Genomic DNA, 18331 nt, shown 5'->3' with positions numbered 1-18331 from the left:
ACAAAAAAGCCTAAAATAAGTGGAGCTAAGTTAAAGTTAGAATACAGCAAACAAAGTCAAGTATTTGGAGCAACAAGAGAGGATATTTGTAAAAGAAACTCTGTCTGATAATTGCGCTTCGCTGGCGTCCCACTGACCTGCCGGGCGGGGAGGACAGGGAGCGTTGTAGTGCCACGCTGGAGTTCAGGTCATGATAGTAGGGCTGGCTGGGCATGTCCGCCATGGAGAAGGGTACCGCTGCGCCGTGGGTGATCGGCACTGAGGAGGACACACAAAGAAAACAGCTCAAGGTTACTCTGCTCTCCGGTTGAGAGATGCATCTCCATCCCTGCATCTAGAAGCAGATGATTTATTACACAGACCGTGATTGGTGGAGTGTCTGTGTTTTTAGTCCAAGGTGTTTGGTGTTTACTGAGTGTTTCTAAAGTCACTGCATGTGGGGAACTTGCTCAGGAAACTTTCAGCTTCTTGTGGTTTCAGTCATTTTTAAAAAATTTTCCAGAATGATCTTAAGTTTCTGAAGGTTTTCTTGATCCTGAAGAGTTCTCCAGGTTTTCTAGATTCTAATTCTAAATTTAGAGAATTTAGAATTCTCTAAATTCTGTTTCATTCATTTTCTGTCTATTATCCACAAGCATGTTTTTTATTCAATAGTTTAAGCCACTTAATCGTGACCTGTCATAAAAAGCCTCATAAATGAAAGGCTATTGACCTTTTACAAATAAACTTTGGCAAATACAACAGATTTAATGTTTATAGACTTGCTACTGACATCTTGTCACAAAAATAAGATTTATTCCCATTTATTTAACTGAATCTATGAAAAATACTAAACATAACAAGTACAAGATCTGAGTGAAAAAGAAGCCAGTAAATCCTTAATATTGATTAAAAAGTACTAGTTTAACTTGTGGATTATTTACTTTATATCATGGGAACAATGTCTTATAATAAGTGAAATGATATTTGAGTGGAACCAGAACCTTTTCACCAATATTAAGGATTTCCTTGCTTCAAATAAGCTCCTATGTCTTGCTGAAAACGTATTTGTAAGTCAGTAAAATCTTATTTCAAGTGTGCTAAGATATTTGACCAAAACTCTTTGGTAAGATTTTGTGTTTCTGCAGAGTCGGGTTATCGAGACCGATTTGAAAACTTGCCAGCAGGTCTGGTTCCTTGGATTTAAGGCATAAAGAACTTAGACGGATTATCGTAAAACTGTATATGGTTAAATCTTTTTATGCTGAGCGAATTAGGAAAACTGCGCAGAGAAAGACCCGGCAGTAAAACTCTCCGCCGTTTCCTCTGATAATGATTTACAGAGGAAAAGGTGATATTTTCCCCGCTGCGGTTGAGGTGAAGGATATTGTTTCAAGGGAGGCCGTGCCTGTGTTTACAGAACAAAAGGGGTTCGCCACCCATCCTCGCACCAGTGTGTGGCCCGTGAGGCCGCCTGCCGCTCCACTGCTCGATCGGCTTGGAGTGGATGAGAAGATGGAGTGTGTGGCGCCGTCTGTTGTGGTCTGAGGTTCACCACTGGCACGATCCGATCCGCCAGCCTCCGCCCTGGCAGCCCGCTGCAGCGTTGGCAGCGGCCCCTACCCACGCCGGGCTGTCTGTGGAGGAATGCATCCGGCCCGAGGACGCTGAATACCAGATCATTGTTTTTGTTGTTTTGTTTCTCGACCCGCTGGTTAGGACAGCCCCGCGCCCTCCACCCCCTGGCCGTCCCTCTTGGCGTGGCGCAGTTTTTGCAGTGCCAGTCTGCCGCCCCCCCCGTCGATCAATTATTCAATAATTTTGGCTTTAATTCAGTAAAAAGAAAAAGAAAAAACCCACACATGATTATTTTCTGTGCTCTAGATCAACCGGCTTCCTTCGCCTGGGCACGTCCACGCTTTGTTTTAAAAAAAAAAAAGAAATGCATTTTTTACACTTGAACTTGAGGCTCGTGTTGCATTAATGAGTCGAAACGCCGGGTTGCGATTCAGCCTTGAACTCCGGAGCTCCCTTTGATGGACTTCAAAGAATGTCTCGACAGCTCAGAGAGCCGGGAGAGGAGCGCGATGACGGACGAGCGGCTGCTTAGATATCTTCCCAGGGAGCGACCGGCTGAGTGAGTGACAATTCCTGTGTGTCCGGCGACCTTTTTAAAATTCCAGCTCGGCTTTGCCGAAGCCGTCCTCTGTCACATGAGAGCAAATGTGGCGGCTCAGAGGCCATCTGGTCAGAGGGCAAATTAAACGCTACACAAAAACACGGCCTTCCAAGGGATATTCTGTGTCTGAGCACTGAAACGGGTAGTTAGTGCCGTTTGGAGCACAAAACGAGACAATGTGGCTCAAGCTTTAGAAGTATTTATGTTTCAAGATGGAAGAAAAAGGTCAGACGTCTCCTCTTCTGTAACGTTAGCCCAACTCTTCTGCATGCAAATGTAAAGAATATATTTGGACATGCAGCAGATTGACTTTCTAGATTTCAATGAATCAAATTATTATTTTTGGTGACTAAAACTGAGAACTGCTGTCAAACTGGCAAAAGTCTGAGGTTTGTTTGCCAGAACAGGGTTTTCCCCCAGAAGACTTGCTAAGCCTGGTGGTTGGGTGCTGTCAGCGGCCCGATGTGTTTTGAGCTAAAAAATAATTAAAGTTGACAGGAAATATGAAAATATCACTTGATAATTATGAGTTATTAAAAGATTAATATCTGAACACCAACTATAACGTCTTAACAAATGCAAACATTAAAAAAAAAAAACTTACATAAGCAATGCTAAGCCTGGTGGGGGCACAAGGAAAGCCTGGTGACCTGCCAGGCTTATAATACCCTGAAGGAAACCCTGCAGAAATGGTAAATTTTTAGAATTGACCATAGTTATAAGAGAAAGGTCGAACTGATGATTGGATTATTCATAACTCTGGCAGATTTTTTAATTTTTTAAACAGTTTTTGACCGTCACGCTGACATGTCGGTGCTTGAGTCTACGACGGCACGATGTTAGCGGTCAGTACTGCGATCTCCTCTCCTCTCTTTCCTGTTGGTTCTTACATAACTCTGTGACCTTCAGCATTTTTGAGCAACATCATTTGAGTCCACTGTGGGCGTCTGGTTTCCTGAGACTCTGTCCAAGCGGCTAAATAAAACATCAGCACGTAAAATGCAAGGTTAAAACGCGCAGAATACATTTAACAAAGTTTTATTTCTAATCGGGAGCAATCTTTTTGCTTGAATGACAATAATTTCAAACACAAATCTTCCAGGGGTGTGAATAGTTTCAGGATTACTATATGCAGCAACCTCAAGCTGGCAGCAGCAATGTGAAAGTTTTTAGCGAGCGAGGATGATTAAAATAAAACCAGACCGCTTTGGACAGCACACACCACAAAGAACAACACGGCTAGAAAACAACAGAACAGTTCACAGTGGAAACACGCCGCTAACCGAATCTTCTCTTTAATCCCATTTTGAACAGCAGCAAGAATGAGTTCACCTCTGGGTCAGGTCATGTTTGTGGAAGGAGCAAATCAGGGATTATGAATAAACTGTCCTCAAAAGATGGATCTTCTCCACCTCCTCCCAGAGCTTTTACTGCCGTCTGAAGAAATGCAACGCTCCCAACCGAAAACAACCGGTCAGAGCCAGGAGGAGGGACTCAGCGCTGTCAATCAATCTCATGTACTCATTGCTAAATGTGCTAATGCTGGAGAAACTACTTACAGTTACAGGAAAACCGTATATCTGCCGTCATCAGTGGCTACGCTAACTAGCCTGAGCGTTCATTTCAAAGCTGCAGCTAGCAGAGAGCAAGAGGGGCTGAGCAGCACCACACGAGGAGTGATTGACAGCGCTAAGACCCTCCTTCTGCCTCTGTTTCTGGTTTCTAAGTAGAATTTTTCGCAGATTATTCATTTTCTTAACCGTCATGACTTAATGACAGTTTCAACAAACATTTTTTTTTTTTTAATAAGAGTTACACAAGCAGCTTTAACTTAAAACCGCAAAACTGCTTCAGTTCCATTTACTCTACAAAAACAGGACAACAAATGGAGCATCTGTGACTTCATCTTTATTAGTGGAAGCGATTTCCTGACCCCGCCATAAACTCTGACCCCCGCTGCAGCCTCCGATTGTCCCGACCACGGAGCGGGAACGAACCGCCGTAGCCGACTGCTGCATGCTGCAACACACAGGCCACACAGCATCGGCATGTTTCTCTTAAACACAGGTTAGAGAGGAGGAGGAGGAGGAGGAGGAAGAGGAAGAAGAAGAGGAGGGGTGACTGGAGTCTTTGTGCTCCGCAGGCAAGTTTGCTACAGTTGCTGCCTCAGCTCAGAGTCTGCACAGGTAAACTGTGCCTTGACGTGCCCCTGGCTGTCAGGGCAGCCTTTGGAGAGCAACCGTCAACGGCTCTGCAGAGGAAGAGGAGGAGAAGGAGGAGGAGGAGGAGGGGAGACATGTCCGTGCAGATGAAGCTCTGAAGACAGCTGCGCACTCAAGAGTTATCCTAAAGCAAAGGAGACTGGGTAAACTGGATTCTCCGCAGCACAGCTGTGTGCTGGGATTTCAGCTCAGAGATTACAAAGGAAAACTGAGGTTTTTTTTTCGTGTGTGGGGGTCGAAGGCGAGGGCTTTTCTGGGTCAGCTCTAACCCAGGAAGAAAAAAAACAAAAAAACCCGCCAAACCCACAAGTTTCTGCACAAACACGCAGGTGTGTTTATCTTCCTGATTACACTTGATTAATGGCCGCGAGAGTTTATGCAAGCTGACAGCTTCCTGATTCTTACATCAACTCCGATGCACCTGTTACGCCGTCTGCAGACGTTAAGACGGTCCAACTATGTCAGCGAGATTCCACAAAAAAACAACAACAAAGGAGCAGCTCAGACGGGCTGCAGGTAGGCAGGCCGGCTGCTGAAGCGACAGCAAACAAGCAAAAACAAATACGGAAGCGTGTACTTACTTCTAGACACTCGCACCAGCTCCGTGACACTGAAAACTCCTGACTTGATGAAGCTGTCTTCCAAATACACTGCGGAAACAAAGGCGACAAGAACACCAGTCGTTAGTTAAACCGCTTAGAAATACAAATAAAACACACGTGCATGTGGAGCTTTTACTGAAATTTATTCACGCCTCTTTCAACTTTTGCATGTTTTGTCACGACCTAAAAATCGAGAGTAATTTTGTGGAGGTTTTACGACAAAGCAACACACAGTGGCGCCTGAACTAGACGTCTGAAGAGTGCCACATGCATTTGCGCCACAATGCCTTCAGAAGCTGCATAATTAGTAAGCGGAGTTCACCTGCGTTTAATGTAATCCCGGCATAATTGCAGGTGTTGTGTCAGGCTTTCAGAGGCTGTTGGAGAACATGGCTGTTGAAAAATGCCATCTGAGGTTCTGTTACGTAACAAACACGAAACAAGTTTAGCACTGAAGATCACCCTGAACGCACCGCTTCAAGTTTGAGCTGCGTTCATGCTTCGGAACGGCCTAGTCAAAGCTCAAACCCTACGTTAAAAGTGGCAGTTTTGTGGCAAGATGTTCGTAGATGCCCTTCGTCTAATCTGAGCTTTACTTCCAAGATGAAGAGCAACATCTTTAGTCTCTAGACAATCAAAGTTGTTACAGACGTACCACAAAAGACTTTCACAAGAGCGGAACACAAACGCAGCCCACATTTCTTTTTTTATTTTTATAATTTAATTTGTAAAAACCTTTGAAAACATTTTTCCTCCACTTGACATTTACGCTCTGCTTTGTGTTGGTCCCAATGACGTGCATTAGCTATAATTCATCCAATTGTCATGTGAGTTTTGAGCGAATTAGAAGCGTTTCCATCTGCTGTTTAAACCGGGAGAAATGAAAAATCGTTTTGTCAGATGTTGACACCGTGCATGGCTGTGATAAACAGGAAGTAGATTGAAAACCAGCATCTCAGATAAACGGAGAAAGTCCTCCTTTCTGAGCTGGAGGTTCGGACTAATTTGGTAAATACGTCTCCGTCTTCCCTTTCACACATCAACTCTTTTCTTTTGGAAAAGAGTTGAAAACCTGAAGGGAGCGTAAAAAACTTTTTTTTGCGACACTAAGGAAAACATTTTGAATTTTGCCATTTCCATCAACTTAACGTTTATAAGTTTCTATCAACTTGACAATCTCTCAAATGACAAAATCCGATTCAGGAATACGAATGCCTTTACGAGGTGCTGTATGTTTGCTCATTTAGCAAAAAAAAAAATGATGTGAACAAAGTTACAGATATTTTAAGTGTCTGCATCTTTCACCAATTGTTTTTCTGGAAACAAAATCTCCTCCTTGTTTAGAAGTCGACTAGTAAAAGCTGAAACTGCCTTTGTTTGAGCTCAGTCTGGTATCGACTCGCAGTAAAAACAGCTGAAAGCTCAATAATTCATTAAATAAACATGAAGCAGAAAATCTGTCAACAGTGGGGATGTCCAAGTCATACCAGGAAACATCGGTTTTAACAGACGCGATCATGTGAACTGGTTTTATTTTACCTGATGTAACTTGCCGCATGTAAATCAAGCTTGCTGTGACAAATCCTCCGTTTTTTTCCACTCCTGCTTTTAGAAAATTTCTCTCAGAGTCAACTGGTGTGAGCTTTGGTAAATATATACGTGTATTTCTGCATGGTTGATGCATTCACCGCACCTGTTTGACCTACAGGGACGTAGCGACGGTAACCAGAGTCTCGTCGGTCAAGGAAAAACGGGGAATTTGGCCCCCGACGACCGAGGCGATCTCTGCTTTGATTAGCGGGCCGACGGCGCTCTGACCGTGCCAGAAAGACGGGAGGAATATCTCCACTGGCACCTCCGAAGCTTAACGCCTCTCGTGAGCCAACTTTCTTTCTTTTTTTTTTTTCTTTCGCAAGGAACTGTGCCACCCGCTGAGGGCCTCCGAGGCCTGAGTCACTGGCTCGGCTTGCATGTTTTCCTTGGCACCGGCGTCGGCAGAACCTGCTCTTGAGGTAGAAAACTAATTATACTTCTGAAAGTATTTGCATTCCATCGCCGTGACGACACGGCGGAGGTCAGGCCAGGGGAAAAGAAGCAGAATGCACAGCGTCAACAGTCTTCTGCAGTGCTTCCAAACGTCACCGTCTGCTTTCCGAAAAACCGTACTTGACGCTTGTAGCTGGACGATGACAGCGGGGCTCAAGTTTCGATTCGGGCACCGTCACCATTTACATTTAATACGTCGATTTGCCGAGTGTAACGACGAGCGTGTTGACGCAGAAACCTCAGCTGCACGCTGATGTGTTCCTGCAGACCTGACAGCGGCTCATGCCTCTGCACGTCGGCCCGCAGCCCCGAGAGGCGCTCCGCCGCTCCCGCCTGCCAGTCACGGCGTTCCCAAGCAGGAGTCGGAAAGCGGCTGCGCCCCGCGGAGGAACAATGCGGCGATGACAGAAGGCCGGGAGGACGAGCGGCGCTCTACATACCTGGAAGAGGGGTTTTGCCTGGCTCATTGTTGCTCGGACTTCCTGACTGCTGCGAGTCTGCGGACACACAGAGAGAGAGAGAGGGGCGGGGAGTTAGTGCCGAGAAGCACAAAAAAAAACCTTCGATGTAATCTAGAGGTTTGAGTCCTGAAAAAACTCCCCACATTAAATGCATTTTGTCACATTGGAACCACAATTTTGATGTAAAGAAAATCAAGTGTTTAATTTAATCTCAGTATTAATCCAGGCCTGTTGGAGAACACTAGTGAACGCCGATGCTTTTTTGCTAGCGCAGGGGAGAAGTAGCATTCTAGCTAACGTGACAAAAATCAGAGAAGCAGCGTGAGGGGACCACGGCGACTCTGGAGGAGCTGCAGAGATGAACAGCTCTGGTGTGAGACTGTTGCCTTGCAGAAAGAAGGTCAAGGTTCAAATCCCATGAAGAGAGAGAGAGAAAGAGAGAGAGAAAAAGAGAGAGAGAGAGAGAGAGAGAGAGAGAGAGAGAAACACAAAACCTTCCTGAATGTTTTTGGTCTAATTTCTTAGTACGCTTGAAATTAGATAAAACTAACTCAAGAGAAACTGTTCAGCAAGATATAAAAACTTGTTTTAAGTCAACAATTCCTTAATATTGCTGAAAAAGTGCTACTTCTACTGGAAGATGATTTCACTAATGACATGGGAAAAATATGCTGGTGCAAGTGAAATAATCTGTCATTGAAGCAAAGGACTTTTATTGAGTATGTTTATGACGCAAATGAGCTTCTATGTTGCTGAAAAGTTACTTGTACATAAGTTTTGTCTCGTTTCAAGTGGGCTGAGATATTCTTGCACTGGGAACGAGACAAAAATACTTATTTCTGTAGCACAAAAAGTCACAAGAAGACTTATCTGTGTGACTCACGTAGGCGTCACAAAAAGTTTTCTTCACACAAAACTATGCGTGGCTCTGAACAGGCAAAATAACGACTGGTGGCGATGAAATGATACGCCAATATACTAAATAGGTTACTTCTGACACAAAAGGTGAGAGTAAAAGATGGTAAATACAAATATACACCACACTTTGTAAGCACGTGTGATTTTTCTTCCACTTTTTCCGATAAAAAAACAAAAACTTCACCGATCTTCTCACTTTGAATGAACTCAAGGTGGGAAGCGAAGGTTTTTCCTTCTCTACTGTGCCAGTCGAGAAGAGTCAGCTCTGTTTGAACAGTATTATCATTAATGGAAGAGCAAACTGAGGCGGGAGCGCGGCGCCTGACGCAGGACGGGCCTGGACGCTTCTTTTTCACAGCGGCTGGAGGAGTGAGGGGGCTTTGGGGGATTCACAATGTGTTCGGCACCGCTGTGCAAGGTACAAGCAGAGAAGGTAAACAAAACAAAACAAAAAAAGGCGAGAGAGGACAGGGAGGGGAGGGGAAACACAAGGAAACATGAGTTGAATTCTTTCCACCGGCTACAGGATTTGCTGCGTCTGACGTCCTTTAGCAGGAAGGAGGGAAATATACGATTCCTCTGTAGTTCCCGGGTCAATTTCGGACAAGTACCGGGATCTTTCTGACGCGGCACGAAAAGTTGTAAAAGTTCAGAATCCGTGACATAAGTCGGCGCGCACAGCGACTCGACCCGAGAGAGAGAGGCCTTGACTTCGGACGGAGTGGTGCCAAGCGGTTAATGGCAGCAGCGTCTGAGCGATGATTCAAAGTGGCCGGGGCCCACACATGGCCCCCGAGACAGAATGAGAACCAGAAGGGAGATTATCATCTACACCTTCAACATGCGACGGATCCAACATGAGAGAAAGAGAGAGAGGGGGGGAGAGACGGTGAACTCAGATACCCTCGCCTTTGCAAAAACAGCCGTTTTCCTGTCGCAGCTCCTATGAGCTGCGTTACAGGGAGGAAAAATAAAAAATAGAAAAATGAAAGAGAGAGAGGATGGAGGGGAAAGGAGAGCGGGTTGGTGGGGCGAGGGGGAATCCAAAAAGATTTATTCCTTTCTTGTTCTCTCTTCGTGTCGCTTTCCCGCTCTGTCTTGTTCCCCTGCTCCTAAATTTGACTATTAAACAGCACTGCAAAAACAGAATGTTCTTGGCTGGAGCTCAACAATGACAAAGTGGGGAGGGGAGGAGGACCATACATTAAGAAGAAAAAAAAAGCTCTATTTTCAGTATACTTAGCCTTAGAAACAAATGACTAATCTACAAATTGGAGTCTGAAAACGTACGAGGTTTAAGAAAAGTTAAAGAAGGAATCCGAGTTGGGCATCTTTCTGTCAAAACACATTAAAATCGGGAGGTTTTACACTGTAAAACGTGACTTTTGACTGTCGTTTTCACACCGCGGCATGTTGTTTCAATCAATAGATAATGCCTTTAAAATGAGTTATGTTGAGCTTAACCAAACAACTTTAGAATCCCAGGCACTTATTACTAATTAAATGCTCCTTGAATAACTTAAAAATACAAACAATGAAGTAAAAAAATTGCTTTCCTAGACTTTATTTTATAGGAATTAATAAATTGTTTCAGAGATTTTCAGTTGGATTTTTTAAAAGTTTTGTCAGTGTGACGTTTTGCTCTTGCAATTAATTATTATACCTGATTTTTAAGCTTTTTCTACCAGTAATTTATTTAAATTGTCACATTTCTTTCTTTCTTCTTTTTTTTTTTCTAACAAACTAAAAAAAAATAAAATAAAAGCAGCAATGTGAATGAGCTAAGAAGCTGCACCCATGAAATTACTGGCAGGGCTCCATTGTAAATCCGGTAAAAATAATGAGAACTAAATCATCAAATTTACCGAAAGATTAGGCGTCTTTGACACTAAAATCTGCGCAGCATCGCAAATTCTTCAGAGCCAAACAATCTCCGATGTTCTGCATCAGTAAATCGGGAGTCGCTTGCTGTGCGCTGACGTGGTGCGTGAGGGAGCTCCGGTGGGCAAGTGGAGGTTTGTGTGGATTTACTGTCGCACATGTCCATAAAGTGATTGCAGGGAACTCGGTGCGCCCGCCCCTCCTCCCCCCGTCTCTATTCCACTTTCAGAGTCATCCATCAGTCTAGTTACGACTGCCAACTCCGTGCCTCCTCCCTGGGAGCCGCGGAGAGGGAGCGACGCAGGCGGGCGGAGAGAAAAGCGCAGCGGCGAGGTAAAGAGAGGTGGAGTAGAAGATGGGAGACGGGGGGGAAAACGCTCCGGCTCGGTTCGATCGGATCAGAGTTCTCTGCTTTTTGTTTGCGCTCTTCTCATCTTCTCCTGCTTCTCTGTGAGCCGAACAGGCAGGCATGACAAAAAGAGCAGATGGTCGCAGCAATTAGAGATCGCAGGCGGCATCTTCCAGCATGAGGCCCCGCTGTAGCACCAGGAGAGACCACCTGGATGACTCAAGGTGGGATGCAAGCATATGGCACATCTGCCAGGCCCGCGCCGGAGCGGGGAACACCTCCCCTATCACATTACATTTTACCTTTGACCCAAGAAGGGCAGCGTCCTGCTCTCTGGGTTTTTTTTTTTTACCCTCTTGGTGATTGTGATACTTTGTGTTTTTTTGTTGCTAAAAATCAGCTTCCAGTGTCTGGTTTTATCATCTCTGCAGCTACAGTTACACGTCCAGGTCAATGAATTAGATTAAAAGGTTAATTTCTGTCAGGTTGAAAAAGTGAAAGGAGAAATTTGCAAAATGCTCTTTGGGCTCCCTTACAGATTTTCTCCAGGTTTTTGTTGTTTGGTCAAACTGAAAGGCTGCAAATAATGTTCCCAAGAAAAGCATAAAACACAAAAGATAAGCAACTGTTTATAAATAAATCGTACATTAAAGCAAAGCAGCCAATCAAACCAACCTGTTCCGATGTGAAAACTTAATTACACCCTGCATCCAAGAACTGGTGTCAGCCTTCGGAGAAACGACTGACATCATTCGCTGTTTTCATTCGCTGTTAATGAAGCTGAGCACGAGCAGCCTGGTGAAAGTCATGCATCTCCATCAAACCTCAGTCCAGACTTTGACTAGACCACTGCAAACCTCTCATGTTTGCTACAACCCAAGTGCACCTAAGCTTGAGATCAAAAAGTTAATTCCTTTATAAAATGAACATAATTCGCGGCTCCATCAGCAGTGGCAGTAATGTAATCCCATAGCATCACACGGCCACCACCCTGTTTAGCTACAGGCATGAGAATATCCGTCTGAAATTCTGTCGGAACAGAAACCTTACAAAATGTCCCACTTTTTCCTTCTTGTTTGGGAAACACGAGACGAACTTATCGCTCTTTTTTCCACCAGTATTACTTTTAGCCTCGGCGCTCCAACAAATATGCCATTTTTTCAATCTTTGCTGTTGTTGAATCGTGAACTCTGACCTTAACTGAGCCATGTAAGGCGTTCAGTGCTTCAGATGTCGCTCTGCTGCGAGCTCCTGAACGAGCCGATGTAATCTTGCAGTAATTTGGGTTTATTTCCAACCACTGCTTCACGCTTCCTCCACTTGGCTCAGAAATGACTCTGTAGCCCTAAAAGATGTAAAAGATTTTATCCGTTTCTTTATATCAAAGTTACTTTTTGAGCCAAACTGGTTCTGTTTTGGCAAACTACAGATTCTGGTGGGTTTATGCAGCTTTTTTCTACTTAAAATAGAAATAGATTTCGTTTTGCATTCACTCGGGTTATCTTACATAAAAATCTGAAACTATCTTTTAGACTACTGACCTAAATGAACTTTTATGATTTATTTAGATGCAGCTGTTGTTTGTTTTAAATATAAACTGTATATAACTGCTGAATTTCTTTTTATTTACATAAGGTTGCTCATATAAAGTACAGTGTAGAACCGGGTTATTAGGGGCCCGGGCCCCGGCTATCTACATCTAAAAAGGTGTCCTGTGCAGAGGTCCAGCCGATCTGATAGTCTTCAAATAAACAGTAGTGTAACCTGTAAATAAACAGTTGCGGTCGAGGAGCCTCAGCTTTGCCCTGGGAGCTTGGCAAGGCCAGACGCCACACACACACACACACACACACACGCACACACGCACGCACGCACACACACACACGCACGCACGCAAGCGCACAGATAGACACACACATTTGCTCTTTTCCAAAAACAACATTTCTTGGCACCCTCCTTCCCCCGCCACTTGTTTAAATAAACAAACCGGTTCACGAAGGAAGGGGAGAAACAGCACAGCGATTGAATCAGATTATCTGCTGTTACTCAGCAATAAAAAAAAAATAAAAAGAAAAAAAAAGAGAGACAGTGAGAGAGAGAGAGAGAGAGAGAGAGAGAGAGAGAGAGAGAAGGGGTGAAAAAAAAAAAAGCACCAGCAGAAGGGGCTTGTGGGTATTTTTGGATGTGTCCACGAGTTCTTACACCTTCTTGTCCGGTGGGATACTTATCATACCACTGTAACGATTAGGGCAATTAGCGGTAATGGCAACAGAAATCTGGCTCGGCAAGAAAGTTTCTGAGTGCTTATGAGGTTTTCTCCACACCCAAGTGTGTTACTCGCCTGGATTTTATAATCGCTAAAACACTCACACACTCTGGCTCCAAACCTCCCTCCTCCTCAATTTCTGGCACCGAACCCATTCTGTTCCCACTAAGTCATGGAACACATATGCACACACACACACACACACACACACACACACACACACACACACACACACACACACACAAACGCATGCACGCGTATGAACAGAGTGTGGGTTAAATTAGCCTCATAGTTTGGGAAACTTTCTCTCCTTCTTCTTGTTATTTTTTTTCCTTTCCTCCTCCTGCTTCTCTGACGGCGGCGGTGCGAGTTTTTGCAGCAAACACTTCTTTGCAGACACGTTCAGAAACAGCGACGCGCGCTCGCTCGCTCGGGCCCCACGCACGCCCTGCAGATGCATACCGCTGTCGACATTTCAGGAGGAGAAGCCTGTCTGGCAGCCATTTTATATGCCGAGCAGGGTTCTGTGCACATGTATAGCGCTCTGGCTGCCAGAGGCGCGGGTCCCGAGCCAAGATGCATTTCAGCAGCCCCGGGGAGGCGGGGTGGAGGGAGAGAGCGGGGTGGACGACTCCCGGAGAAGCGGGGAGAAAAATATCCACCTAATTATGGAGCGGCTCTGATGCGTAATGTTTCGACAATACATCTGCTCCTGAGTAAATATTTGAGGTGGCCAAACAGACTTTCTCCTCTTCCGGAAAGTTTGTCCTTCCTTGGAAACCTGCAGGCGTGAGCGCGTGTGCAGCAGGGCCACGCCGCGCCGCTCCCTGACTGTACATGTGCTGGTATGTAATGTAATGTAATGTGTGTGTGTATGTTTGTCTCATGTCCTCTTGTGCTCCTGGTTTCTATCATTCACAGCTTGGAGGATGACCTCACAGCGCTCGGGCCGGCTTCCAGGCAGCCAGCAGAACCTGCTCCCTTCTCCCAGATCCCTCTTTCTTCTCCTCGCTATCTGCCTATCGCTGTCCCCGCGCCTGCAACTGTATCCCGACTCCATTGTATCTTTTTCACATGCCGACATCTACTATTCAGGGTATCCTATCTGGCGAAAAGCTCAAGCTACATCTTTTTTTTTTTCCTCCTTAATTTTCATCCCCTATCTGCCTTTTTTTTTGTTTTTTTTTCCTTTAAGGTTTCCATCTGTTTTGGTGACCCCCCCTAACCCCCCCTCCTGCTTCCCTCCTTCGTTTGCCGCCTTTATTAAACGACCCCCCGTCCCTCTCTCATTCTATCTCTTTGTCTCTCTATCTCTGTCTTTTCTCCCTCCCTCGCGCTTTGTTGTCTAAACAAAGTGGCCTTTATCAGGATGAGCTGCAACCCAAACAAGCCAAACAAAAGATATGGGCGAGAAAATCTGCCCGCAGAAGAGGGGAGGATCTTATCGTGCCAGCCTTTGTGTGCCAGCCTGCCAACTGGCGATGCCCCCCCGCCGCCGCCAACCCCTCCCCAAATCTCTCACACACACATTAATATTCCAAATTCTGGCATCGCCGCAACGAGCTGGCACCTGACCTGGCCGAAAGGAAAGCGGGGGTGACGGGAAGACGAACTGTTCGACGGAGGGGAGAGGGAAGGACGCCATCTTTGAGATGGTGCTCTCCCGACGAGCGATAAATCAAGAGCCGAGGAGCAGGATCCTCCTAATCAGCCTGATCCGCCATCGCTCCTAATCAGACCAGAAGACACGCGGCTACACATGTCGCTACTGGTGAAATAAATAATAAACAAGCCAAACGGACCACAAAAGAGAAAACAGGTTCTTTGGTGTAGAGGAAGATTGTCTCAATTTCTACATCAGTGTTGTGTGAGGGACTGTTGCAGAGTCAAAGATCCACTTCATCCTTGGAGAGGCACCTTTCTACCCGGCGGCGTTTTCTAAGCCTCCGAGTTTTGACAGCATTGAATCATTTCTGGGTTTACAAAAGTCAAGTTACCACAAACGCTTGACTGCAGTCGTTGCTGCTAACGCTAGTAGGCTTAGGGAGCAATCGCTCTTTTATCCTGGGTCATGCACATTTACATGTTTTGCTCCCTTAATAATGAAACACTCCATCGAAAAACTGCAGTTTGTGCTAACTTGTGTCGCCTTCGACTAACGTTTAAATTGGCTTGACGTTCTGAAACACTGAAGTGTGACAAACATGCATAAAAATATGAAATCGGGAAACACTTTTTTTTTAACGTGATTTTTACAGGATTCGTCTGAGCTGAATTTGGATGGAACTCGATCCATTTGTCCTGATATTTGTTGTAATGTGACGCTACATTAGTCAGACTGAATTTGTCTTACTAACTGAACTTAAATGAAGTCATCTGCAGATCTGTTTATAAACCCCGACTCATCTATCAACATCTCCGGCGGGAGTTTATAATTCCACAACGTCCCGTTCTGAGGCGCTGTTGGAAATCCTGATTAGAGAAACTGAAACAATGACTGAATGGTCTGTAAACTACGCTAATGTGTTATTATTTCTGAACGGTTTTTGACACTAGTGACCTTTGCCAGGAAATAGGGTGAGGAAAGAAGAGGAAGACGTGCAGAAAATGGCCCGATTCCAGGAATCGAACCCGGGACAACTGACTGAGCCACCCAGCGCCCAAATATACTGACATTTAAAAAGATCATTTCCCCATCTTCTGTGTAAATATAACTGGTATTCAGCATCTACTTTCACATTTTTTCCAGCCGAACTTGAAAAGTCATTTGTAGCTCTGAATGGCTCCTGCTTGAAGCGGTGTGTTTAAATCCTGTCCACAGTGTCGGCAGGAGCTTTAACGAACATGATTGGCATTTACAAACTGAGCTGATGATAAAAAATCATCGTCATATCCTGTGATTAGACATCACTGTGGATGCAGAAGGTGTTTATGAATCCTGACTGCTGTTTAAAACAGAGCTTATAAGCTCTACTGATGAGCCGGCGACAGATAACTTGATTTGTCGGCTGTGATCCTCTGCAGAAATTCAAAACACAACAGAGGGAGGTTTAAACATTTACCAGAGGAGACGACGATGACTTGAGGACTCTGAACCTGCGGACAAACCGGTTCTTCGCTTTTGATTTTAATAGTACAGTTAGAGACGCGCTTTGTGCCAAAAACGTTGAAACTCTCTGCACAGGCAGAAATAAATGGCAGAAATCTTAGTCATCTCCAACTGCGCTTTACACTCTGTGACACCGTAATGATTATCTCATAATTGGAACAAGGGAGGCATTTCTTATTGGCCTTAAAGCGGCAGCTGAAAGCCTCCCTATCAAATAACCGCTGGCAGGTACAGAAAACCACAAACACGCAGATGAACGTGACAGAAAAAGGAGGGAAAAAAGGTGAGAAGGGGCAAAGTTGAAATGTCTGGGCAAACAATTAAATGTTGCGCTCCTTTTCTGTAAGGCGCACTCAAGACTCGGTGTGTCTGTCAGGGTTTGAAGACGAGGGGAATCAAGTGGGGTCCGGGCCCAGACGGGAACAATGAGGACCCGGCCAGAGTGCTGTGTGCGAGCGCGGTCGATTGTGCGTGACCCAGCTCGCTTGTATCTCTCGGCGTCCATGTTGGTCCCGCCGACAAGAGCACGCTCAGGCCTTCTGCTCCCACAATGTGTCTGTGTGTGTGTGTGTTTGTTTCTAATCGCCGCATACTAATGCGGGCGAAGAGCGGGCCCTCTTTCTTCTTTCCCCCGCCGAGTCGCCGTGCCTTCTCCTCCGTAAACTCTCACGGCAGTGAAAAGAGGCGAGCGTTTTAACTGAGGCAGGAGGACAACAGGCTCCTCATTGAGGTCACCAAGCAGCACGGATGGGGAGGGAGCTCATTCTGCGGCGAGTGGGCCCCGAATGGCACGCTGAATGGCCCGGGAGATCATTAGCCCCACCGGCCCCGGGGACGAGGACTGGGGGGAAAAAACCTGGCCAGGACAAAGCCGGGAAACCAAGGATGCAGATGAGGGTTAATCCACCCAAATTCAACTTCCCCACCTTTTTTTTTTTATATCCAGGATGTGAAGTTTACCCACCTCTGAGCAGATGCGCGCATCGTTTGCACCGGCGCTCAAAGGCAGCCTCCATTCATGCAGTCATGCTGCATTTGCGCATTAAAAACGTACACGCGGTGACATACAGAACACGTGTGCGCACACAGAGGCACGCACCGGGCGCCCCGCGGAGAGCCGCCGTGCGCAGGGCAGTCGGCGAGCGGGCTGCAGACAAACCGCAGCGACACGACGCGACACAGTGGCTCATCTGTCCGATGAAAAATGAGCAGGCTGGTCTCCAGTCAGCACACTGTGCCCCCCGCTTAATGTTTCCACCTCCTCCCGCTCCCGCTATGTTTGCCCTTTTCTCACAATGTGGTCTTTCCTTTCGCTTATTTATTACACTCCTTTCTTTTTTCCCCTTTCTGTTCCTGTCACTTTGCTCTCAGCTTGTTGCCCCAACTGGGCGATCTTTCACAAGAACCTGACGACCGTATTAAAGGGGGGGCGGTGGGGGTCTCCTTTTATTAATATTATGCCTTCAGTTCTAAAGCTTTATTGTTCAAGCTACTTTAAATTATTGTTTTCCTCACTATGGTTGAATCCCATCGGCTTGTGACTCCAAATAAGACTTTTAAAACCTAACATTGGGCTTTTTTTAAACATTTTTACAGCCAACGTTTCTCTTTAGCAGGACACAGCAGAGTTAAACTTATATTTTATGCACATTTTTAAAACATATCTAGAATTTCTATCAATAAAATGGAAAGTTTATAAAGTTTTATGATTGCAACTTTTAAATTTAAATTTTTTCGGAATATATCTGAATGGGTGAGTCAGGTTTTTTTTAGCTTAACTAGGTATATTGTAAATTTTACACATTTTAAAACGTATCTATTCAGAAACAACATAAAAAATCTTACATTTAGATAAAAGCAACCATTGTGCCAAGCATTAGCAGAAAACTAATTTGCAGACTCAGCCCTCATTTAGGTTATTTTAAGGCAGCAATAACACTAAACTTAAGCCTAGCAACTTTTCAGATGCTTCTAGTGACTTTTTTCAAAAAAGAAACTAGTCACAACTTTTTTTTTTTTTATGTTTTTGTTACTGGAAACGTTGACGATGAAAGCAACAATAAAACTGCAGCATCTGTCCTGACTGAGCGAGAAGCAAGTGTTGCTGTAAGCCTCCATCGCTTCGTCAGCGCTGCAGCCGGTCTCACACAGACGTCCTGCAGCAAACACTGCAGATAAATCACACGTGAAACGTTTAGAAATGCTATCGATCAATGTGTGTCAAAGTGAGATGGTTTTATACCCAAACGCTGGGCCGAGTGACGAAAATGTCAACGGAGCCGTGTCGTTTTAACCAATAGGAAAATTCATCTGGAACGG

At 45.1% G+C, this 18331-nt stretch overlaps 1 protein-coding gene across 5 annotated transcripts in view; it reads right to left on the bottom strand.

The window, feature by feature from the left end:
* Positions 1-18331, bottom strand: part of LOC106915034 (nuclear factor 1 B-type) — a 101405-nt gene that overhangs the window by 32574 nt on the left and 50500 nt on the right. For all 5 annotated transcript variants that reach the window (XM_088015443.1, XM_014982344.2, XM_014982342.2 and 2 more), the window contains exons 3-5: positions 7469-7525; positions 4962-5030; positions 138-258 (exon numbers count right to left, since the gene is read on the bottom strand). In XM_088015443.1, the coding sequence (XP_087871569.1) occupies positions 138-258; positions 4962-5030; positions 7469-7525 (247 nt within the window). The remainder of the gene's footprint in view (positions 1-137; positions 259-4961; positions 5031-7468; positions 7526-18331) is intronic.

Source organism: Poecilia mexicana, unplaced genomic scaffold, assembly GCF_051168715.1.
Source record: "Poecilia mexicana isolate PSO_F unplaced genomic scaffold, ASM5116871v1 scaffold_18, whole genome shotgun sequence".
Classification (NCBI taxonomy): Eukaryota; Metazoa; Chordata; class Actinopteri; order Cyprinodontiformes; family Poeciliidae; genus Poecilia; species Poecilia mexicana.
Note: the sequence above shows the minus strand (reverse complement) of the source record. Positions and strands in the feature narration are given on the sequence as shown.